Source organism: Bradysia coprophila, unplaced genomic scaffold (assembly GCF_014529535.1).
Source record: "Bradysia coprophila strain Holo2 unplaced genomic scaffold, BU_Bcop_v1 contig_358, whole genome shotgun sequence".
Lineage (NCBI taxonomy): Eukaryota > Metazoa > Arthropoda > Insecta > Diptera > Sciaridae > Bradysia > Bradysia coprophila.
This window is the reverse complement of record NW_023503616.1, coordinates 3535730-3557086: the sequence shown is the minus strand read 5'-3', so window position 1 is coordinate 3557086 and position 21357 is coordinate 3535730. Positions and strand designations below refer to the sequence as shown.

The window sequence follows — 21357 nt, the reverse complement described above, 5'->3', positions numbered from 1 at the left end:
CTGTTATTACACTAAACCATCATCCTTATCTTCTAAACGATGAAATAACATAAAAAATTTTTTAGAGCCACCTTTTCCTCTCCGCATACACACCCTCTCATTCATCGTATATTTCATACGAAAAATACATATAAAACACTACGTATTAAGCACGAGTATTGCCCAACCTCGTTTATCAAAATAATGAACCAGAAATTCCAATGAATAAATCCCTTAATCTCACACAATTTTCCACATAAATATATAATAAATTTCCAAGAACCTGGATTAATTTAATGAGATTTATATATGTTTCAGTTCCATGTTATATAACGTCTCATACATCTTTTCTGTTCGAGTCATATTCAAGCGTTTCTCCGTGTAACCATCGTTGCGACGCAATGGTGCCTAAAAGCGTTTCACTATAGGAAAAAAGAGAAATATTTAAAAGTTTGAATCGAATACATTTTTTTTTTCAGAAATAATGAGAAGAAGAAAAATAGAAATCCCACCGACAGCTAGTTTCTTATATTTGTTTTTTAAATAGTAAATGATAATTGTTCTTGTTCAAATAAATAAATCTTTTTTTATTGTTCATTTTTCAGGAAAATGTTCATCGGAGGGCTGAGTTGGCAAACAAGTCCAGGTAATTTTTTTTGCAAGAAATTGTGTACAGACAAAGTCAATCAAATTTATATCTAATCTTCAGCTGTTTTACTGACTGGTCCACTAATTCAAACACACTCTTTATACATGTTTTGTTTAGCAGGGTCACTACCACGCTTCGTACAAAACATGCAATCATACGATTAAAATATTTCTGATATGCGTACTATCTGTGAATGGTTAAACCTGAGACCAATTTAAAAAATCCAAAAAACCTTCATCAAATTTAAATCTTACAGTAAACACTTTACGTTCACAGTCTAACGATTTTAATACAAAACAATATTTACTTGTTCGTCACAACTGACCGACTAATATCAGATCAATGCTGTTATTTTGACGAAAATTCCTTAACGTCTTCTTATGTGAAATGGCTTGTTTACTTCGCATAATATATGTATTTTAATATGCTTATTGTTCTATCCTCAGTCGCCCTGAAGGTTGTTTGTTTTTTGGATTTTGCTATCGTTTTTAGTTCAATTACTTTGACTTTCTTCTTCTTTTCGTTTTTAGAGACAATCTATTTTTAATATGTTTAAAGTAAATAGAGCAAAGTGTTTTGGTTAATATTTACCAAACACACCTTCGTAATCGGAAGTATGTCTTTAAGGGAAATACGGTGAAATGCGATAGAAAAATATAGGGTGCGTACGGTTTTACGGCATTCATGGTAAAACATTTTCTTTGTTTCAATTTTTTAATATTATTTTCAAATAAAGAAAGCAAAGCTGGTGGTTGAGTAATGTAACCTCAGGTTTCAGCTATGTAACCTCCACCAGAAATAATAATTATGCCGGAATGGCTGTCGTTCTAGATGCGGATAAGAGGGAAAGGTATTTCTATTTTAGATTTGATATAATTTCTGTAGCTTCAATTCGTTCCCATGTAGAAAATATCAATTAGAGATTCAGATGTACAAAGTAAATATGCCACTAAGTGACTGAGATTTACACCGAAGCCAGACTCCAAAATAAGGTAGGGCGAGGAACATTGGAGATTCAATACAAACCTCAAAGCAATAAACAATGGTTGTTCAGAATCTTGAAGGTCTTAGAATCGTAAAACGTAAATGAACTCAAACAACTCTGACTCACGGATTTTAACATAAACAGTTTTGTTTTACGGTAAAAATTTGATTAACTATAGTTCAAAGACGCCGTAATATTCGACCAAATTTCATATTCGCTGTAGCTTAATTTTATTACTCCAAATATCATTATCCGATTCCCCATCTGACTTAATGTTCAATTTTCCATTCATTATTTAGTTCTACTACATTAAATACCAACGAACAATTCCATAACACACTCATTCTCATAAATTCAAAGTAATTCTAATATGTTAAGTTGAAAGAAAATTTATTTCAATGTGTACGTGTACCGATAACTTGTTCCTGTTGAAAATGCGAAGAAAACATTTCTCACAAATTTATTAATTTGGAATTTTAAAACAGCCCGGCCATGCATGCAAACTACATGTACGGTTCTGTAGAGGTGAAAATATATCGATAAGAAAATGAGTAAACGAATACTTCCACGCGTGAAAAAAATGTGAAATTTATTATGACCGATTTTCTCTGACATTTTTTCCCCCCATTTCTGTCGCAATGTAACGTCAAGATATTCAATTTTAAGGTAATTTGGAAATTCTAACACATTCACTGATTCACATCTTGTATCCGTCGTGACGCGTTGGTTCATTTATAGATATGAATTGGATGATAGATTCACGTATAAGTGTAATAGTTGCAAATATGAATAACTGAATTGAACTGATTTACGATCTACTTCAAGGTTTCATTTGATTGAATAAATTAAATTTCGTTTTTTAGAAAAAAAAATGTTATGCCATGATAGATCATATTTACGTCTGTATCACACTTACAAAACAATCAGTCGGATCGGAGAAACTTTTCATCCCGGAAATTCTGTCAAATATTAATCCGCACCACCAAAATTCACCAAAATCAATCGAAACAATAATCAACCTTGCCGACTTTTTTCAACCGCAGGCACGTTTTGTAAATTAAATAAAGCTTTCATCAATCCGTTTATTTTTTTTTCATTAATTATAAGCATCAATAAATCGTCAAAATGGGCGGTTAAACACTTAACAGAAAGGTGTTCGGTTCCTCTCCACTCGCATTATCACAGCCAACAGTGAAGCTTCTGTTTTCAGTGTGAACGAATTTTACATCGTCCGCAGATATAACTGCTTTATAGAATTTCATATATATACCATTTTCGATTACTTTACCAGAGATCACTGGTTGAATATGTTGATGGAATATTAAGTTGATGTTGTTGGTTTAATCACAGCAATAACAACATCAAACAGATTATTATTAAATTCACAGGTAGAGAAAAGGTGTGGAATTAAATTTATTGATTTGTTTTAGTTGGTTCAGTAAAATGCAAAGTGACTTTAATTGCGAATTTCGGGCGTTTTAGAATGACATTAATTAGCTTATCGATTTTTTAATCTTTTGGAAACGGCAAGCGAACTGCAGTATAGTCTTAAAATCTGTTACTGCATAAAACCTTATTACCCGAAGATAACAGATCATTAAACGACTCTGAAAGGATGTGTTTACTATAGTGAGAATAGGTGCCATTTTTAATTCGACAAATAGCAAAAACTAAAATCGAGTAGAGATTAATTTAGACTGTTTGATTAAAGATCGGATTACTTCCAACCAAAAGTAATAAACTGTACGAATAACAGGTAACATTACACATTACCGACAAAATACTGTGTAAAGATGAAACACATCTCAATCTTTATAACACTTTGAAAGCTTATAGAACAACACCAAACCATTACACAAATTCGTTAAATGCAATATCACATGAAATCCAAATTACAAAATGTTGATTTAGAAAAAAAAAACATGAACGAAGAAGTGGGTATTGCGGTGTATTCAAGTCTGAAATTTCTCTCGTTAAAAGTGCTCATAATAAATACGACCCGAAGTAAACAAACAATCGAAGTGAAAATAATAAACATAAGAGTTTAAACGATTTTTTCGTTCTCAAAACATTCACAAAAGTAACAAATTTCAAAGTAATGTAAGATAAGGCACTTGGAGTACGTTGGTTGAAGATAATAAAACAAAATTTGTTTACATTTTATTTCGTTGCGGCAAAAATTTTATTTTCTCATACACAACACATAAACGGGGTTTTTGTAGTGAAGTGTTTAACATTTAAGACTTGACGACTTTGAAGTATATTTTAATGTTCACCGCACCACTTCAGTAGTATGGTTTGCAGCTTTTTTCTGTCTATTAGGTCGTCGGGTGTCGCCTATTGGAACCTCGGTACTTCATTACATTTGTCATGACTGAATGTGAGTAATGTTCACCGAGTATGTTATTAGAAAGAGTTTCTGTTTTTAAGTCACGAACTGATTGAGTCGGGAACTTGTTCTGTAAGATAATTCCGATAAAATTACGAAATTGCAAGAGAACTCCGTATTCACCAAATATATCAAATCTCTATCTGAACAACAGCTTCACATTGCTTTCTCAACATAATGTTATTACTTCCTTGCAGAAGTTGAAGAGTATCTGAAAAGATTATTGGTGAACACGTAGTCCACTAAATACTGTATTGAAGTGAATGGAAACTCACATTGTTTTTATTGAATTGAAAAAAAAATCCATCTTTTTTTCTCTTACACTGGAAGAACAGAGCATGCATACAAACCTATATTTCAAAAACTTTTCCTTACGTAAAATTTAACAGCTATCCCATTCGAAACCTCTAAATAACAAAAGTTTCAGATAAAATTTAATTAAAATGAACCACAAAAACTCTTTCAAAATCGAAAAAAGAACAGAAATTTTTTAACTCTTTTTACCACAAAACATTTTCATTAACAAAATACCCAACAAACCGACACAAGAACAAATTTTTTTTATTTGTATTTTTCTCATTTCATCATTCCCGCTGTATCTGAATGTGCCACACAGAATTAAAATGTCTCATATTCATTACATGATTGCATCAAAATTACCTGTAAACATTGTTGGGAATACCTATCAAATCAAGTTAGTTGTACGCAGTATTGTGACTTTGCATGTTCCATGGGTACGGTGTGCTATTCATTTGTATATGAAAAAAATGGAATTTGTTAAAGAGAAAAAATGTTTGGCTCTTTAATGTCGTACAGGCTGGCTGGATGGGAAAAAAAGAAGAGTAAATGTGTGTTTGGATGTAAAAGAGGTTTATAGCGTAGTGAATATATATACAGCGTTTATAATTTGGTAAACATGATTCATATTTAGTTACTCAGAAATCGCTACTGCAAACATCCCATCCAATAATATAAATGAGAAGAGTGTAAACAGAACATGTTTTTTTTTTGTTTATTTCACGGTCGTCAGACACTTTTGTGACCATAACCATTTACCTTTAGAATTCAACGTGTTCGTAACATGATATTGAACAGAAGTGTTGAAGAGACTATATGTTGTAGGAAGATATATAAAAGAACAAAAGAAATGATGATTTACTCAAGTACGTACGTACTGCACTTTGAATCTTCTCTGATTACTTTCAGTTTTTGAGGAATGGATTTTAGCGTTTGGTAATTGGGGAGATTGATTTTAATTGTCAAATTATATGACGTACGCTATACACAATTTGTTGTACTGCATTCTTTTACCAAAAAGTTGAATTGTCATGTCATGAACTTGTTCTTTTGAACAAGCATTACAAGCAAAATTCACATCTACTTGTATATGTATAAGACTTTGGAGTGCTAGACTCGTCAATTACTTAGAACATCGAGCACATTGACTGGCAAGACTTTCACCTAATTCAATTAATCCAAGGTCAATACTATTTGGGGTGGGTAATGAAACAGAAAAAAAAATCAAATCAGTCACACTATTTCATTTTAGAACGTTAGCAAGAAAATGAAAACATTTCTAGTGGAGATTGTATGCTCTTCAACCTGTTTTTGTTATAATCACATTAATTCTTGACCGTAGTACGTTTTCAAGCCAACCTCCAAAAATACGGTTCAATACATTTAACTTAAAAGCTTTCTTCGAAACCTTATTTATGTTCTAAGGTTCACTTTCCACATTTATAAATTCATTCCACGTGACATTAATTCAATCACGATCGTAACGGGCTAACGTAAATTATTACATAAAACGATTACGAATTAAGACATTTAATAGTAATTTTTCGGCTTAAAGCAAAAATGATTTAAAATTCATCAGACATTTAAGAGCTCTTGAAAAATATAATTAGAAAAAGCAAGAACTGAACAAACTACTTTGTCCGCTTAAGTTTTATGTGCAGTATGTCTTTGATTTTAATTTGATATTTCATCCAAGATCACAACAAAAAAGATGAGCAAAAATCTACTCGCCAAATTAGAAATTGATTATATTTCGCACGAACACACTTCTCTGCATTGTTTCATCACGCTACATAGTCGCATATAGTCAAAATGCTGACAGTGAAGTGCTCGGAGAACTTAAAAAGAACTGCCGTTGTATATGGTGGTGGTATTTTTGTTTTATGCTTTCCGAGAAGAATCTCAAAAAACCCCAATATAACAAGTGAACGAGACAATAACTGCGCCATTGTGATTGTATCCCATTAGGGATGGAAAAATCGTTCCTAACTGAACCAATAGACAACAAACAAATTTGTGAAATTTTAAGAAGTAAAAAAAAAGCAAAAATGCTGCAAATACTTTGGCTATATTATGAGATAGGAAGGGAGACACTATAGCCCAAGTATGCATTATGATGATGCCACAAAGTAGCTGTGCACTCTTTGATAGATTTTTTGTATTTAGTTCGCTGACGATGCAAAACGTTTGTATTGCACGAATGAACATGGTACAATGTACGTTAGTATTGGATACACTTTAATAATGCACAGTTCTACACAATCAACGTTGAGTAGAGAAAAATTGCTAAAAGGACAATGCAATAGCAGTACGATGCAGCCCCACATATATGAACAGTGAGGAGAATTGCAAGCCCTAAAAAAATCAAATCAAGAAGAATCATGTGGCATTCTTTATGCTTTCACTCAATGTATATGTACCTCGATTCATTTCACACACAAATATGATACCGAAACGTTGTCGTGTAAGACGAGGTGTATATCCAACTCCATAATCCACTACACAAGGATGTGGAACTCAACGGTTGGAGTGTGTGTTGAAGATGAGGCAATTTTTTTTATAAAATGCATTGAAATTATTACAGCACAAGAGGCCACTCGATTTATCTGATGTAACATTAGAATATTTAAGTTTGATACTTGAAATTTTCATTTAACATATTGTCTAGCAGCTGAAAAATGTGAATTCCGCTTTACTCCTTACAAAAAATCGTTTTTATCAATTAGTTCATCTTGCTGTGGGGTATAGTAAAATGGGTTAGTTGTAAGTGAATAAATTACTTCGCACAACCTTAACTGGATAGTAAAGAAAAGCATTTCTTGAAAATGGTTGATTAAAAGTAAAGGTGAAGTTTTTCAGAATATTAATCGTTCACATTTTTTCATGCAACTGCCGATGTAGGTGCAGAATCTGCACATATACTACTTCCATATTGTTCCAATGAATTCTAATGTATGGTAAATATCACATGAATTGATAGGAAGCATTTCTAAATGTTCGCGATCATGGAATAATCCGTAGATTTAGGACGTTTAATGTAATCAAAATCAAGTAAAATAAACTCAATACAATTAAAACAACACTGACTCTACGGATTAAAAGCGGCAGAGTCAATTTTTTGGTTGATTTTATCGAGTGGTCCGAAGTAAATGAAATGTGCAGTCTTTTTTTATGATAAACAAATGGTCCACAGACCTTTTTGACCTAAGGCTTACAATTTAACGGCTATGATTTTGGTACATTTTGGCTTGGTCGTTCATAAAGAGCCTATTTACGAAAAACTATAAAGCGTAAACGTAAAATAGTTATTTATGACATCGAGTGCAAAGTACTTTATTCGGATCTAGATGTGTAATTGTGACTCGAGACCGCAGTTTGCACCGAGATTCATACAACGTTCTAGGCCACAGAGGCAAACAAAGTTTGCAAATTTTGCTTATTATGATGCTGATAGGCATAAATGGTTTTTAAAAGTTTATTATAATTTGAATTGCACATAAGAGATGGCTCTGGTCGTTGAAAGACTCTAGATCTGGACTATTTCGGCTCATGAGAGCCAGGTGAAAAATCGAATAATCACATAGTTCAGCGTTTGAGTATTTATACTCTGACCACCACCGTATGTGAGGCAGCAATTTAACTGCAAAAAAACGAGTCCTTTTTACGTTCCCTATATAGTAGCAGTACCAATGTACTAATGGAAACTAACTTAAGGGTGCCAGCAGGAGTTGGATCTGAAGGTTGCGTCCCTTGCTAGTCAATAGCAAATCGCATAAATAGTATTGTAATATCAGTCTATAAAAGATAAATCAAAAAGTTTTTTCAATTTACCACCCCACAAGGAATAAAAATCCGTTGCAACGGCATCATGAAATCATTTTTCTCTCTAATACCATTTCAAATATTTCTATTTATAATAATTAGCTTTAAACATTGAAAAGTCTCAATAGAGTTGATGAACATATTTTTTTGCTCGATTTATTAAAGAATTGAATCAGACTAAACCATTTATATTTACATAATACGATTTTGTGCTTTATCGGAATACAAACACCGTTTATATAGGTATATATGTAATACACATCGCAAGAAGAAACCTTATCAATCAAAATGAAAGCCGATACGAAACTTTACACACATTCTGCCCCAACCTGGAACGATAGAATATTATAGGTGTCAGTAACCCGATTAATTCAAAGGATTAATTATTTTTATGTATGTAGTATGTATGGGTAGGAAAAGTGTAGTAGTGTAATAAAAAGACTCGAAAGAGAATTGTTACACATTTTATATTATGTTATTTTGCATTATAAATAAATTGATAGAGCATATGGGGCTCTCATTTCGAATATACCGTGTGTAGTATATTATATTGTATGGTTCTATGTTGTTTATTCTCCGAAAGAGTCTATCTATTTATGTAATGTAGATACGATATAATGTGCTGGTTTTTGAGTTTGGTATATGTATAAAACAAGTTAATTTAATTTGATAAATTGGATGTTTGCATTTAACATTATTTTCTGCTCTGTTTTGTTTTGTTTGAAGCGATTTAGATTCCAATTTAAATGCTTTTTATGTTGTTCAATTTACGTTTTTATATTGAATGTTAAATAATGTGCACACTAGGCGTAATGCTTCGAAATCTTTATGTTCACCTTGTCGATTTCAACCGTTTGAGTTGAAACGTTTCGAAAAAGTGCACCATTGGAAGTTGTAGAACTACTACTTCCTGAGAATTTTTATTGGGAAATTTTAGAATTAGACAAGTACTTGTAACCCCGTTTCCCCCTCTAATATCGATTGTTTCGCATTTCATTTGATTTTGTTCTTTAATTCTTTTATGGTGGCTATGAAGTTTAGACAAATAATACGCTTGCGTATGCTATGCAACGATACTTCATGCATGTCTGCTACAGCGATAATAATCCGGAGACCTGAGTTTAAAACTTATAACAACATAAAATCTGTTTTAAGACCTATGATGTCGCGTATATTTCACAAAGGAATCTAAACTTCAACTTACTAGCTGATATTTTCGGTGTGTACAAACGACTTTTACATTACACAAGTTTGCTCCCAAGCACACACATATATATATATATATATATATACATATGCGGTGCAAAAACCATAAAGCATAGTATAAGTAGTGTGACAAAAGCTTTAAAAATGAAAGAAATTTCTAGAGAAAATAACTGCAACATACCTAAAATGCTTCACATAGAACATTGAGCATTTTTAAAGTGGTGCTCCATTTAATAGCAAGGAATGCTAGAACAAACTTAAAAAATCATTAAAACCTGCTGACGTCAAAATAACTTTTGTGTGCTATTCGCAAAAGTATATTTTACAGCTTTTATGGATTTGGACTGTTAGAGTTGAACGGAAAACGAGTAGTGTCAAGTTGATTTCAAATAGCTTAGTTCCTCTCAGCTACATATATTCACACAACACGAACAATTTTGTTACATAGGCAAAATTTATAGTTTCTTGAAGTAATAGAAAAGTTAATAAGTCAATTTCATTGTCACAAATAAGTTTCATTCCAAAAGGGACTTTATAAGTATTTGGGTGAAAATGTGTTCCGAGTAGGATTGGTGTTACGTAAAACATGTGTATGGTAAAGTTTATTTTTCCATCATAGTTTATAGGCTGTGTACAACGATTCGCATAGGTATACACATACAGCACCTTTCTCGCTTCTCCTTAGAGGTTGTCAAGAACATGTCCGTGACATTTATATTCCAGTAAATTTAACCAGACATCTTCACACATTCCTTTTATATATATGAAACACTACGGGCTTTTTCTGTGTAATTGTGGATCTACAGAGGAAGTGAAGTGAGAAGTGACTCTGTGTTTATTTCGGTGTTACGTGAAAATAATAAGTCACATCTACTGTTTAAAACTGGGTTGGTTTCTTTAATTAATTTTATACAGTACTTTGCTAAGTAATATTTTAGTCTGTATGGAATGGAGTTTACTGATCTTTGAAAAATCTAAATTTTTAGTTATTTTGTGATGAAAATTCTACAGAACAGTTTTACGACTAAACCAATGACTGGAAATTGACTCTTTTTGAATTTAAAATAAACGTTCCATAAAAGGAGAAACACTTTTTCCTTAATCCAATTAGTTTACATGTGAGCCACATTTACTCACAATTTAACATACTTTTTAAATCCCATGGAACACATGCCAGATTCGTCTGCTGACTTTGTGGTTGAGTTTTAAAAGTTCAACATTTAAGCAATCCTAGAAAGCATACCCATAATCCCTCACGCAAAAATATTTAACAATTCATTTTATGTTATGAAACGGCACGTTACATCGTTCTGATTAATATAAAGAATGAAGTTTTGCTCAAATTTTAACAGTAATAAACGAGCTATTCATGGCCCTGTCAAATTGTTGATGGACTCATACGTTCAAACGAATTTCTTATGAATTTCGTTTTCTCGTAAAGCATATTTGTCTAGTAAATACAACGAAACTAACTGGAGATTCGATTTAGGAATGAGTCTAACGAATTGAAAGTACTTACGTCCCAATTGTATGACAAAATCTACACACTTTGTGTCACCAAATGGACTCGTCCAAATAATTGTCGTTTCTCTTAGCCAACAAGTTAAAATGTAATATTGAATGAATGACAAAATTTGTAAACGTGAGGTATCGTTCCTTAGTTGGAGCGTAAGCTTCGGGTAAACGGGTAGTTATTCTCAATGTGTATAAAATTGTGTTTACCTTGCCATCGTACGCTTTGTACCCATTGTGTGTATATACAATATGTGTATTCGAATTGTAGGTAGCCCTGTTACATATCGCACATTATAACGTTTACTTTATCGCAACCATACATATGTTAAAGTGTAATAGAAAATTTAACTCAAATGGGGTACACTGATGGATTTAATGGGGTTATACCTTATACGGTATGAGATGTAAATGTGTCCCGCAGGGTAAAAGCCACCGTAAAAGTCAGGTATATATTTGTTCAGAATGATAATTCAACGATATACATACACTTAAAGTAACATTTATTCAGCATGAAGGTGTTCCATGGCGTATAATATGGGATATAGTATAGAATAAACGTGACCGTTAAGGGTCAGTCACCATAAAGTATTTTATAATACATAGGATCAGATGTTGTGTGTGAAAGCGTTTTCATGCGTATTGTGATGTCTGTTCGCCACATGTCTGCACAATAGCAATAAGTGTTTCTGTGGATATTACTCGTGAGTTGTATAAGTGAATGACAATTTCGGGTATACTGAGATGTTACGGATGCCTTTCGTAAAGTGATTCGACATATAGTTGGTATTCTTTTTTGGTGATGATGTTTTTTCGTAGTCCCTTTTGATGATGATTAGTGTGTTCGTATTTTTACTTTCGCTTGAACACGTTCAAAGTATTTTGCTGTGTTTTTTGTGCGATATTTTTTCCTTCTTTCCTTCTATCACCGGTATTGGTTTCATCGTCTATACTATATGTAGATTGTACTGAAACTCATCTGGGTGGATAACGTGTACTTATCTATATAATACCAACATAATACCCTTCTTCCACCTTAATCGTATTGTTGTTTGATATTACACAAAAGAGGATGTGAATCAATCAACGGGACAACTGTTGATTTTTGGTAGATTGATTTGTTATAAAGAAACAGATTTTATGTTTGCTAAGTATGTTGGTCAGTTTTGGTAAGAGCGATGAATTGATTTTATCGATTGCTTGATTTTTGACACAAACTTCACACACGTACCATCTCACCATCTAATTCAGAACTTTTGTTTTCTTTTATCTGAGTGTAAAGAGGATCTATATTTGCTATACAGATCAAGACCTTATCGATTCGAAGAAACACTTGGCCTCTTTGATTCTCTATTTCGATTTCCTTAAAATTGATATGAATAATCTGGTCGCTCTCAATAGAAGTAAAGAAGCAAAACCACAACTGAAATGAAAATTTAGTTGAAATCATTTACCAATCTTCGTACTGAGCGACATACCACAAAAGTACTAGATGTTTAACTTTGCTGATGACAATGTGTACCTAAATTTATGATCAACAACCTAACAAGATTGTTATTGTACCATGCGCGTACAACTTTTCGTAAGATAGTTAGATAGTAGTTCGTGCAAGTAGAAAATTTCGTCAAACTTTTGTGCTAACCATTGCAATGTACTCCCCGCGGATATATGGAAGCATTAAATAAACAGCCAAAATTTAATGTTCAAGAGAATACCACAATGGATTTATATGTGCTTATGTAAATCGCACGAATCACTTATAAGCTAGCAAGTCGATATACGAATGTGATGATTTTCATATCAAAATTCAACTAAAATGCAAGCGTTTCCATTTTGGTTTGCTTTGGTTTCGAAGTTTGGTCTACGGTTTTAAGCACTTACGTTACGTTATACTAAACTAATTACACAATTTAATTGTAAGATGAAGACACATCGGACGGATTGTGTCGGATTCGTTTATGAAATAGGGTAGAGCATTTTGTACTTGCTTCAGCAGTATCAGTGTAGAAGGTATGTACTATGCAGCGTGTCTATTGGTAGATAACTTTTAACCATGGGAGAATGTGTTATCTGAAGACTTTGTGCTTCACACTCTAAATGCATGTTTCGTTGCTGTCCAATGAAAGGAAAATTCGTAAAAAAATGAAATCCAACACTTCAGTGGTGAAACAATATAAAAAAAAACTTTAGGTCTATTGTTGACGAAATGTTCTGAAATGATAGAATAAGGGCATACGAAGAAAACTAATACAAGCTTTTCGAAACAATAACACAAATTTAAGTGATACTCTAACTCCTCAACACAATATATTATATCGTGAGAAATTACTTTATGAATTATTAAATTTAATTAAGCCAAGCACGAATATAATAGAATCAAAATAGACCCATTCCAGCACATAATGAAATACAGGAGAGAAAGACAAGACTACAATATTCTATAGAATCCACAATATAAACTAATTTAATAACAACATCTCTTTATCTAAGTATATCGGTTTAGTTTATTTATTAATATCTACATTAATACAAACGGCATATGAATCACGAAGAGTTTTTGATGTTTCTTCAAAGAAAGCTTCTTTAATTATGATATAGCCGTGTATATTCCTATATAACGTCGGCGATATAATACATCATCGTTTATTGATTATTATTGTTATTATTATAGTTAATACAACGATACTTCCATTAAATGATGATGAAGTTATATTAAGATGAAGAATCTTTTTGGTGGTTTTGGTCGTTCGATGTGATAAGTAATACTATATCAAGTTCTATTATTTACAGATAATCTTTTTCGATGGCTACTAAATTATGTCAATGAGTGAAAACCATTATGTTGCTAGACTGAGAATAGACGATTATCTTATTCTATTGTCTTTAATAAAGCTTTCTACGATAAAAGATTTACTTTAGGGAAATGAAGAAAATGAAAGCCGAAATTATCCAGTTTTCAAATGGTTTGTTGTTCGACAAAATATCGAAATAGATATGTACGAAACGTAATATAAGAATACCAATGGCACATTGTAGCCATTAGCAGTACTTTAAAGTTACTGGTTCAGTGTGTTATTACTAAATAAACTACCAGTTAATGCAAAGGATTGTGCCACGGACCACATCTTCACGTTAATTCCAAACCACGCCTACAAGCATTGCAATTAATTGGATTCGTTGGTTCGATATTTTTCCGGACACCTCTGTCAACACCTAAACAGACGGGTTCGAAATCATACCGGTAATTGGTTGACATCAAATTTCATCATCCCTGATAAGTGGACCTGTCTACCTGTGCATATTGACTAATTCCTACAATTCTTTGTTAAACGGAGAATCGTCAGATCCGTTGTTCGTCATGATTGAACTAGTGCCAAAATTCTCAGAGTGTTGTCGAGATGGCCAATGCCATACACATGTGAAAAAATCGTACCACTTGTGGGGCCAATGTACAAAAAGTTCGATGTATTTTCGGCGAGTGGTCACATAAACTCGTCAGAGCCCATGGTTTCAAAATAAAAATCTGAAATTAAATCGCAAGCCATTAGTCGATGTTATTGGTGCGAGATTGTTATAATTTACATTTTTTTAATCTCTTCACCATTTTTCACTATGGATCGTCGTTGTCGATTCCACTCGTACGGTAGAGACGAGTAAAAAGAAACATTTCCGGTCTCCAACGCTGTTAGCATCCAATGTCTTAAAAACAGAACTCAATTGTTTCCTCATACCAGTAACATTCGTTGTAAGTCTTCCGATTGTGCATTTTGGTTGTTTGGCATTATTGAAGTAATGTCCCCAAAATTTATCGTCGATGTAACTCCATCTTTCCCACTTGCCGTGCAGACTTTTTTGAACTTCCGTCCACAAATTGTAGGCCAAATGGAACTTGGCTAGATTTTCGTCGACATTTTCGTTTTAGTGTTGATTCTTTCGGAACAGAGCTTTTAACGTTGTGCCGGTGTTCAGCAACTATTCGCTCGGCAATTTCGTATTTTTCCTCTTCGATACAAATCTAGCCCCAACATCGCGTTCTAATCCATTAACCAGCTGATTTGTCTTATTATGAGTACGTGGTGTAGATGGTTGATTATGCTTTGACTGTTTAACATTGCCATGAACCAGTTCACTTTCTGCTGAACGTTTCCGAATACCACTAGAACTGGAGTGGCTTTGGCTCGTATTCTGAAATCGTATAAAAAATTGTCAATTTTTGACGTTAAAATTTTATAGACAAAAATCAATTTTTTACCAATTGGACTGACTGCGACTCGGTGGCTGCACGCTGCGATTTTCGTTTTAAATGAACTGTCACGTCAGTGTTGCGGTTGTCCAATAGTTAATCTTGCAAAAGATTCATGCGGCATCATAAAATCATTTAACTTTTTAAAAAATCTTTTACTTCGATAGTTTAAACATACGCTTAGCTATAGCATTATAAGTTTTTATAAGTTATTACTATCTCCACTTAATGTCCACTGTAAAACTGTTACATTTAAATATCTAAAAGTTAAATGTACTAAGTTCAATCCACAAACTATGGTTAAGGGCATATTTTCTTGAATTGGAACTTTAGAGCCTCGGCAATTCTCCGCTATCAAAATTTTTTCTCCGCCAATAACGGATTTGTTCCACAGTTTTTCCTGCTCTTTCCATCCCGAAAGTTTTGGATGTCCTCCCACATAACTCGGCGGTTCGCTGATGGTAAATTTTCAAAATCTGTAAAATCGTCTATCAGCGGACGCCTGAGTTTCTATGGTGAACGAATAAAACTTGATGGAGACGATAGAGCGTGAAAAACTATGGCGGAGAAAAAATTTTGATAGCGGAGATCGCCGTAGAATATGGGCTTGAAAATGCAGACCTCCGCCAATTGCAATAGTTTTGTGTGACCAGTTACCTCAGATCAAATTTTTAACACTAGAGAAAGGACCAGTCTAATGCCTGAAACTACGATTTTTTTCTTGAAACTAGAGTTTTCAGCCTTAAAAATTGTAACGCAACAGACCGTTTTGTTTGTATAAGTGAACCAGTTGAAAATCAGCTGAAAAAAACTTATGCTGAAATTTGATCGCCCTTTCAAGAAATTTCACTCACATAATCTTATAGAGAAATATTTATTAAAAAATTATCTAAATGTCAACAAATCCTACTCGTGATTGAAGTTAGCTCAAGGACAAGGTCAAAAATCCAATCACGTTCAATAATTCTTATCACAGCCAAATTTAACGCAAATTATGGTAATACATGTCAACCTGTTCTTAAGCTACGTTTGCCAACGATGTAGCTAACAAAAAAAAAATAGACAGAGATAAACCCTAACTAAAACACTGTTGACTTTCTGTTACCCTAAACATAGTACGTATATAAAAACAGATATAATACCGAAGAAAATTTTATTTACGGTTATATATATGGCATAATAATTATATCAAGAGGGTGGATAATAATTGAGGGGCTGGAAATGCAATGAATTTAAAGTCAACCTTTTTTTTATTTCTTTGCATTTAATATTTAGTACGGACGATACAAACGCCGATTAATTATATGATCGATAAGTGTGAATTATTAATGTGTTGCTGACAACACACAAGGGTTATTATTGTTTTTAATGACCTTTTGATAACGGCGGAAATAAAGGGACACTGCGATGACACTAATTGTTTATCATCACGTCATATAAATACAGTGTAATTTATAGGCGTATTAATGAATATTGTACATATTTGATAACGTATACACACAATGAAATACTAATAAATTATTCTAGACTATTATGGACCTTAAATTCAATTATATCATCAGTCAGTGGAAAGGTGAAACGTTTACTTTTTAATTATTAATTACTGAACCGTTACTTAAAACGACGCAGTCAATTTTGCATAATCAAACCAGTATGTCAGTTAGGATGTCAAATATTTCATAATCTACAAACAGTACAACTCCTTAGCTCTGGATATAAATTTTTCCCTCGCGAGTAAGCAAATTTTCCTGCAGGTCCGGTAAGCACATTTTCACAGTCACGAACAGTGAAACTACAGTCACACTACATAATGGTTTGTGGAATGTTATTCGGATTGTGAATTTGGTACGTTTAATTTTTGTGCCGCTCTCGTAGGATTTGAGAATAAGTCTTCCGTTGCCGTTTTCGTCGTTGAATTACCAAGACCCAGTCCAGCCTTTTTCAAATCGACACTTCTGGCGGTCGAAAAAACACCAACCGAAGAAAAACTGGCTCCCGAAAAAAGACTGAAGACTCGCACCCAATATGACAAGAAGAAACATTTATGTATTGTTCAAAGTGCCCAACTAACGCATGAGATGGCATTTTCTACGCTTCAAAACTTGAAAGGCTCACATTTTCCGACGAGCAGCAGCATTTAAGTCACAGTCGTAAATCGGAATCGTCCTGAGTCAGGATTCCTGACACACATCAATATCTTCTGTTTGTACGCAACATATAATAGAAATTTCAACGTCCCTAAGAGGGGGAGGAGATAGAGAATACATAACATCGCGTGAATGTGTCTTATGGCTCGTTGCTATACAGTTGTGTTTTGTTTTTCAAATAATTTTAAATATTCTATGTGTAGCATAAAAGTAGATATTGTGCCGTATTACATTAAATGGCGATAGTGAAGATATCGCACTTATCCTTCCCTGTTCCGCATAAATTGTGTTCTTAAACGACCTAATATTTTTGACTCAGCGCAGTGTTTCCCTAGGGAGATAGATAGGACAATATTACATGCTGTCAAAATTTATTTTGCTTTGTGGAGGAGAATAGCGTAGTACGTATGTATCTATGAGATTATGATGGAAAACGGATTTACTCGAGTGAATGTCTCACCTCGTATATATTTTCCATCACTTATACCATAGGTTCTACCATACAACGCATAAAAACCTTACAAACCGGTTTTCACCATAGTAAAAACAGGCTTGTACGGTTGCAGTGTAGGGTACGTAATCTACTATTTACGTCTAACGCTCCACTCACAGATGACAACAGGTTATTCTTTATATAGTACTTATTCACGCATATAATACACGAACCTTATGAAAAACTGATATAATGCGACCACCTAACATCATCTATAAACGGTAAGCGTCTAAAATACCGTTTGCCGAGAGGAAAAACTTTTATCCTTAGAAAAATTTGTACCTCCGCTTTGCAGCTTATAGCTTGCTTATCTCATGACAGTGAAAATAAAAGAATCCATCCTAAATTAATGATTCGGAAGTATTGACAGCCGATATACGATGTATAGTGACATGGGTTTTTGATTAGGAAGGCAAGTATGATTTCAAATATGGTAAGGCCACGAATTCCTATAGTGTAATCCGAATATATATACAACAAATCCATTTCCACTATTTAATTTATTTGCTTGTCTATTGATAACACATTGTCAAATACAAATCAATCGACATTAAATTGATTTATTTCGATATTTATATTTCACAATAACAAATTTGTGTACGACCATCGTGCGAGAACACAATCCGTACAACACTAGCCGGTGAAGAGAAAATGGAAATAATTTACCATATGGAATGTTATATTGTTTGCTTATGTCTTCGCACTTATATCTTTACAGTCATAAAATACTTTTCATAGCGTTATTCACTTGAACTTATAAATTTGCGTCTAAACTGAAATGTATTTTCTGTGGATGAATTATTGGAGTTCATATAAATAAACGTTGTGTGCTATGCATCTGAAACTAGTCAAGCGAAATGTAGTTCTATTATAAATAAATTTTCTGTAAAATTTACGATGGTTTTCAACTGATAAGTTTCTGATCATACAGTGAAATGGTTTAAATTGCCAGCCTACATTTAGAATAGAAAGAATAGTTTGCATTGCCTTCCACTAAAACGCATTAGATTTTCTGTTGTGCAATTCGAATTAGTTCCCGTAATTCGGTTAGTTTATGCATTGAAATGTTGATATAAATCGAATATTTTAGTAATGTAGCTTCAGAGGTATTCTCAGTTCATACTGTTAAACTGTTGTCTTGTCTCTAAAGAATTTTTTAGTCGATTAAGGAAACTATATTTTATTATTTATCAAAAAAATTGGAAGAGAAGTCGAATAAGTTCGAGATAAATGAGTTTCATTAAGTATACACATCTATGTCCTGGAATATATCAAATGCAAAAACATATTACAAGATTGGCATTACTTTAGAAAGGTCATGACATCCATAAAATATTATTGAAACTTGATTCACAAAAAATCCCTAAACCATCTACTTGGAGGTCAGCTGAAGAAAGTTTACCATTTTTTCCAATTAGCACATTGTACAACTAAAAAAAAAACATTTTTAAGCCTCTCATTGCGCTGCGCCATAGGCAAAACTTCTTTGAATAGAGAAAGTTTCAAATTGAAAATGGTTTCCCTATTAAATATTCCATTGGTAACATATTTAAAACCTCAAAGTAAACGCAGCCCAACGGTCTTCTACCTATAATTAGGTCATTCAAAACGGATAAATTTGTATTGTGTTCTTAAATTATGCATGTTAAATTGAAGTAGATATGCGAAATAGTGCATCGGTAAAATGTACTGATTACAATGATCGTAGGTGTACCTCACAATTAAATGTTAGTACCTTCCCGGGACGTATACACTTTGTTGTTGTTGCAAAGGGCATTTGAAACTATCCAATTTAGTTGAAATTGAATTTGTTTTCATTGATTACCAAATCATTAATGCTAAATGGTATGAATTTCACCAATGTCAGGACCACAACAAAACTACCCTTAACAATCAGTAATTGTTAACGGGTATAATAAAATATTTTCAACGAATGTGTAGATTTTCTATATATATTTTTATATTGTGAGCGAACCTAATGTAATACCACATGTGTATGGGCAAAGTTAAAATTAAATGAACTTTTATCTTAATATATAATCAAACTAAACTGCATACGGTTTTAGTTTTGCAATGTTTAGTTTTACGTATAATATGCACATACATGTATATGTTGTATGTATCCATGGGTAAGTGCATAACAAATCGAAAATATATAAATGCAAAACGTAATGGGCTTTCCTAAATTTTCTATCGTAGATCCTAGGGTATTCCTCTACGGATACTAAATGCTACACATCAATTTTATGTTATATATTCATATTTTATGGGAAATAAAATAGAAGTTGATTGCTTGCATGCGCATTTAAATATCGAACAAATGGATCATAAACGTGGTTATATATTTGCGGAACAACAATTTTTAAAACAACAACAAAACTACAGAAACCATACCAAAAATTCCCATTTCACCGAAAGGCAAAAATTCTATTTGGTTAACATCAATTTTCGACTTTATTCAAAAAAAAATAAAACGTTTAATTTCCCGTAATGGCTGTTACTCCGTTTTTCTGCAAATATTTTGCCAAGTATTTTCAGGATAAGTCTTTTCCTATACAACAATATCTGGAGTTGTATGAAATGTGCTAAAAGCAAATCATTTTTTAGACTCGCATGCCTAGCCGACGTTAAGAAGAGGGTGTACAGCAATATTTTTTCAAAAACATTATATTCTACCGATAATACCGAACCGATAAAAACAAGGACTGGACATAACCCGGTTTCTAACATTTTATTTGCCCTAAGTTTCTCAAATTTGGCTTTGATTAGTAAAACGCTTGAAGCTGCAAGAGGTAAAATAATGTTGCATCTATGAGTGGTTGATGATAATATTCAAACATCTCTTGTTGAGATTGAATTACAATATGTTATATAATAGCGGTATATTGTTCTAGATTAATATTGGTTTTGCTCACAGCATCACCACACAAGTAAGCCAAATGTTGTATGGTAATAAATAAATTAAAATACTAAGAAGTGGTAGTTTTAGTCTTCTATATGGATTGTTGAATCCAATTTCACTAATATTTTTTTTCGTTACTTTACCTAGGTAGGAATTTGTCCTAAGTAAATATATAAAATAATTTTTTTCCCGTCGTCTTGAAAATGATATGTAAATATCATGTCTGCAGAAAGTGAAGACGAAAAGCATATTCACGGTAACATTCAAAAAAAGATTTTTTTCTGTGTTTGATATTTGATGATGTGATAATGTTTTTGCCTGTTATCTTAAGTTAGGTAAATATTTAATTCAACCGAGTTTGATTTGAGGATAAAGAAGAAAAAAAAACTTAGTAAAATCCAGGAATGGAATATTGCTGGAGATGTGTTTTCCATTTCGTTAGCAAAAACAAACTCATCAACAACCATAAATAAATGAAACCAACAAATTTTCTACAACCATCAAAACTCCCCTACGAGAAAAGTTACATAGTAAAACCGCACCATCATCATCATTATATTTTCTTCAATGCATACCGAAACAAAAGACTACGACAGTGAAGCTGTCCGGATATGAATAATTAGACTCACTCAACAATTAGTCTTCCAATTTTTTTTAACTTCTTTTTATTCTTTGATCTTTTGTTACATGGCGATAAAAGATAATAAATAACGAGGGAAATGTGAAAGAGACA

The 21357-nt window shown here is 32.9% G+C and overlaps 1 protein-coding gene across 10 annotated transcripts in view; it reads left to right on the top strand.

Moving 5' to 3' along the window:
* Positions 1-21357, top strand: part of LOC119081248 (RNA-binding protein Musashi homolog Rbp6) — a 408246-nt gene that overhangs the window by 27637 nt on the left and 359252 nt on the right. For all 10 annotated transcript variants that reach the window (XM_037189983.1, XM_037189980.1, XM_037189978.1 and 7 more), the window contains one exon: positions 585-625. In XM_037189983.1, coding sequence (XP_037045878.1) covers positions 585-625 — 41 coding nt within the window. The remainder of the gene's footprint in view (positions 1-584; positions 626-21357) is intronic.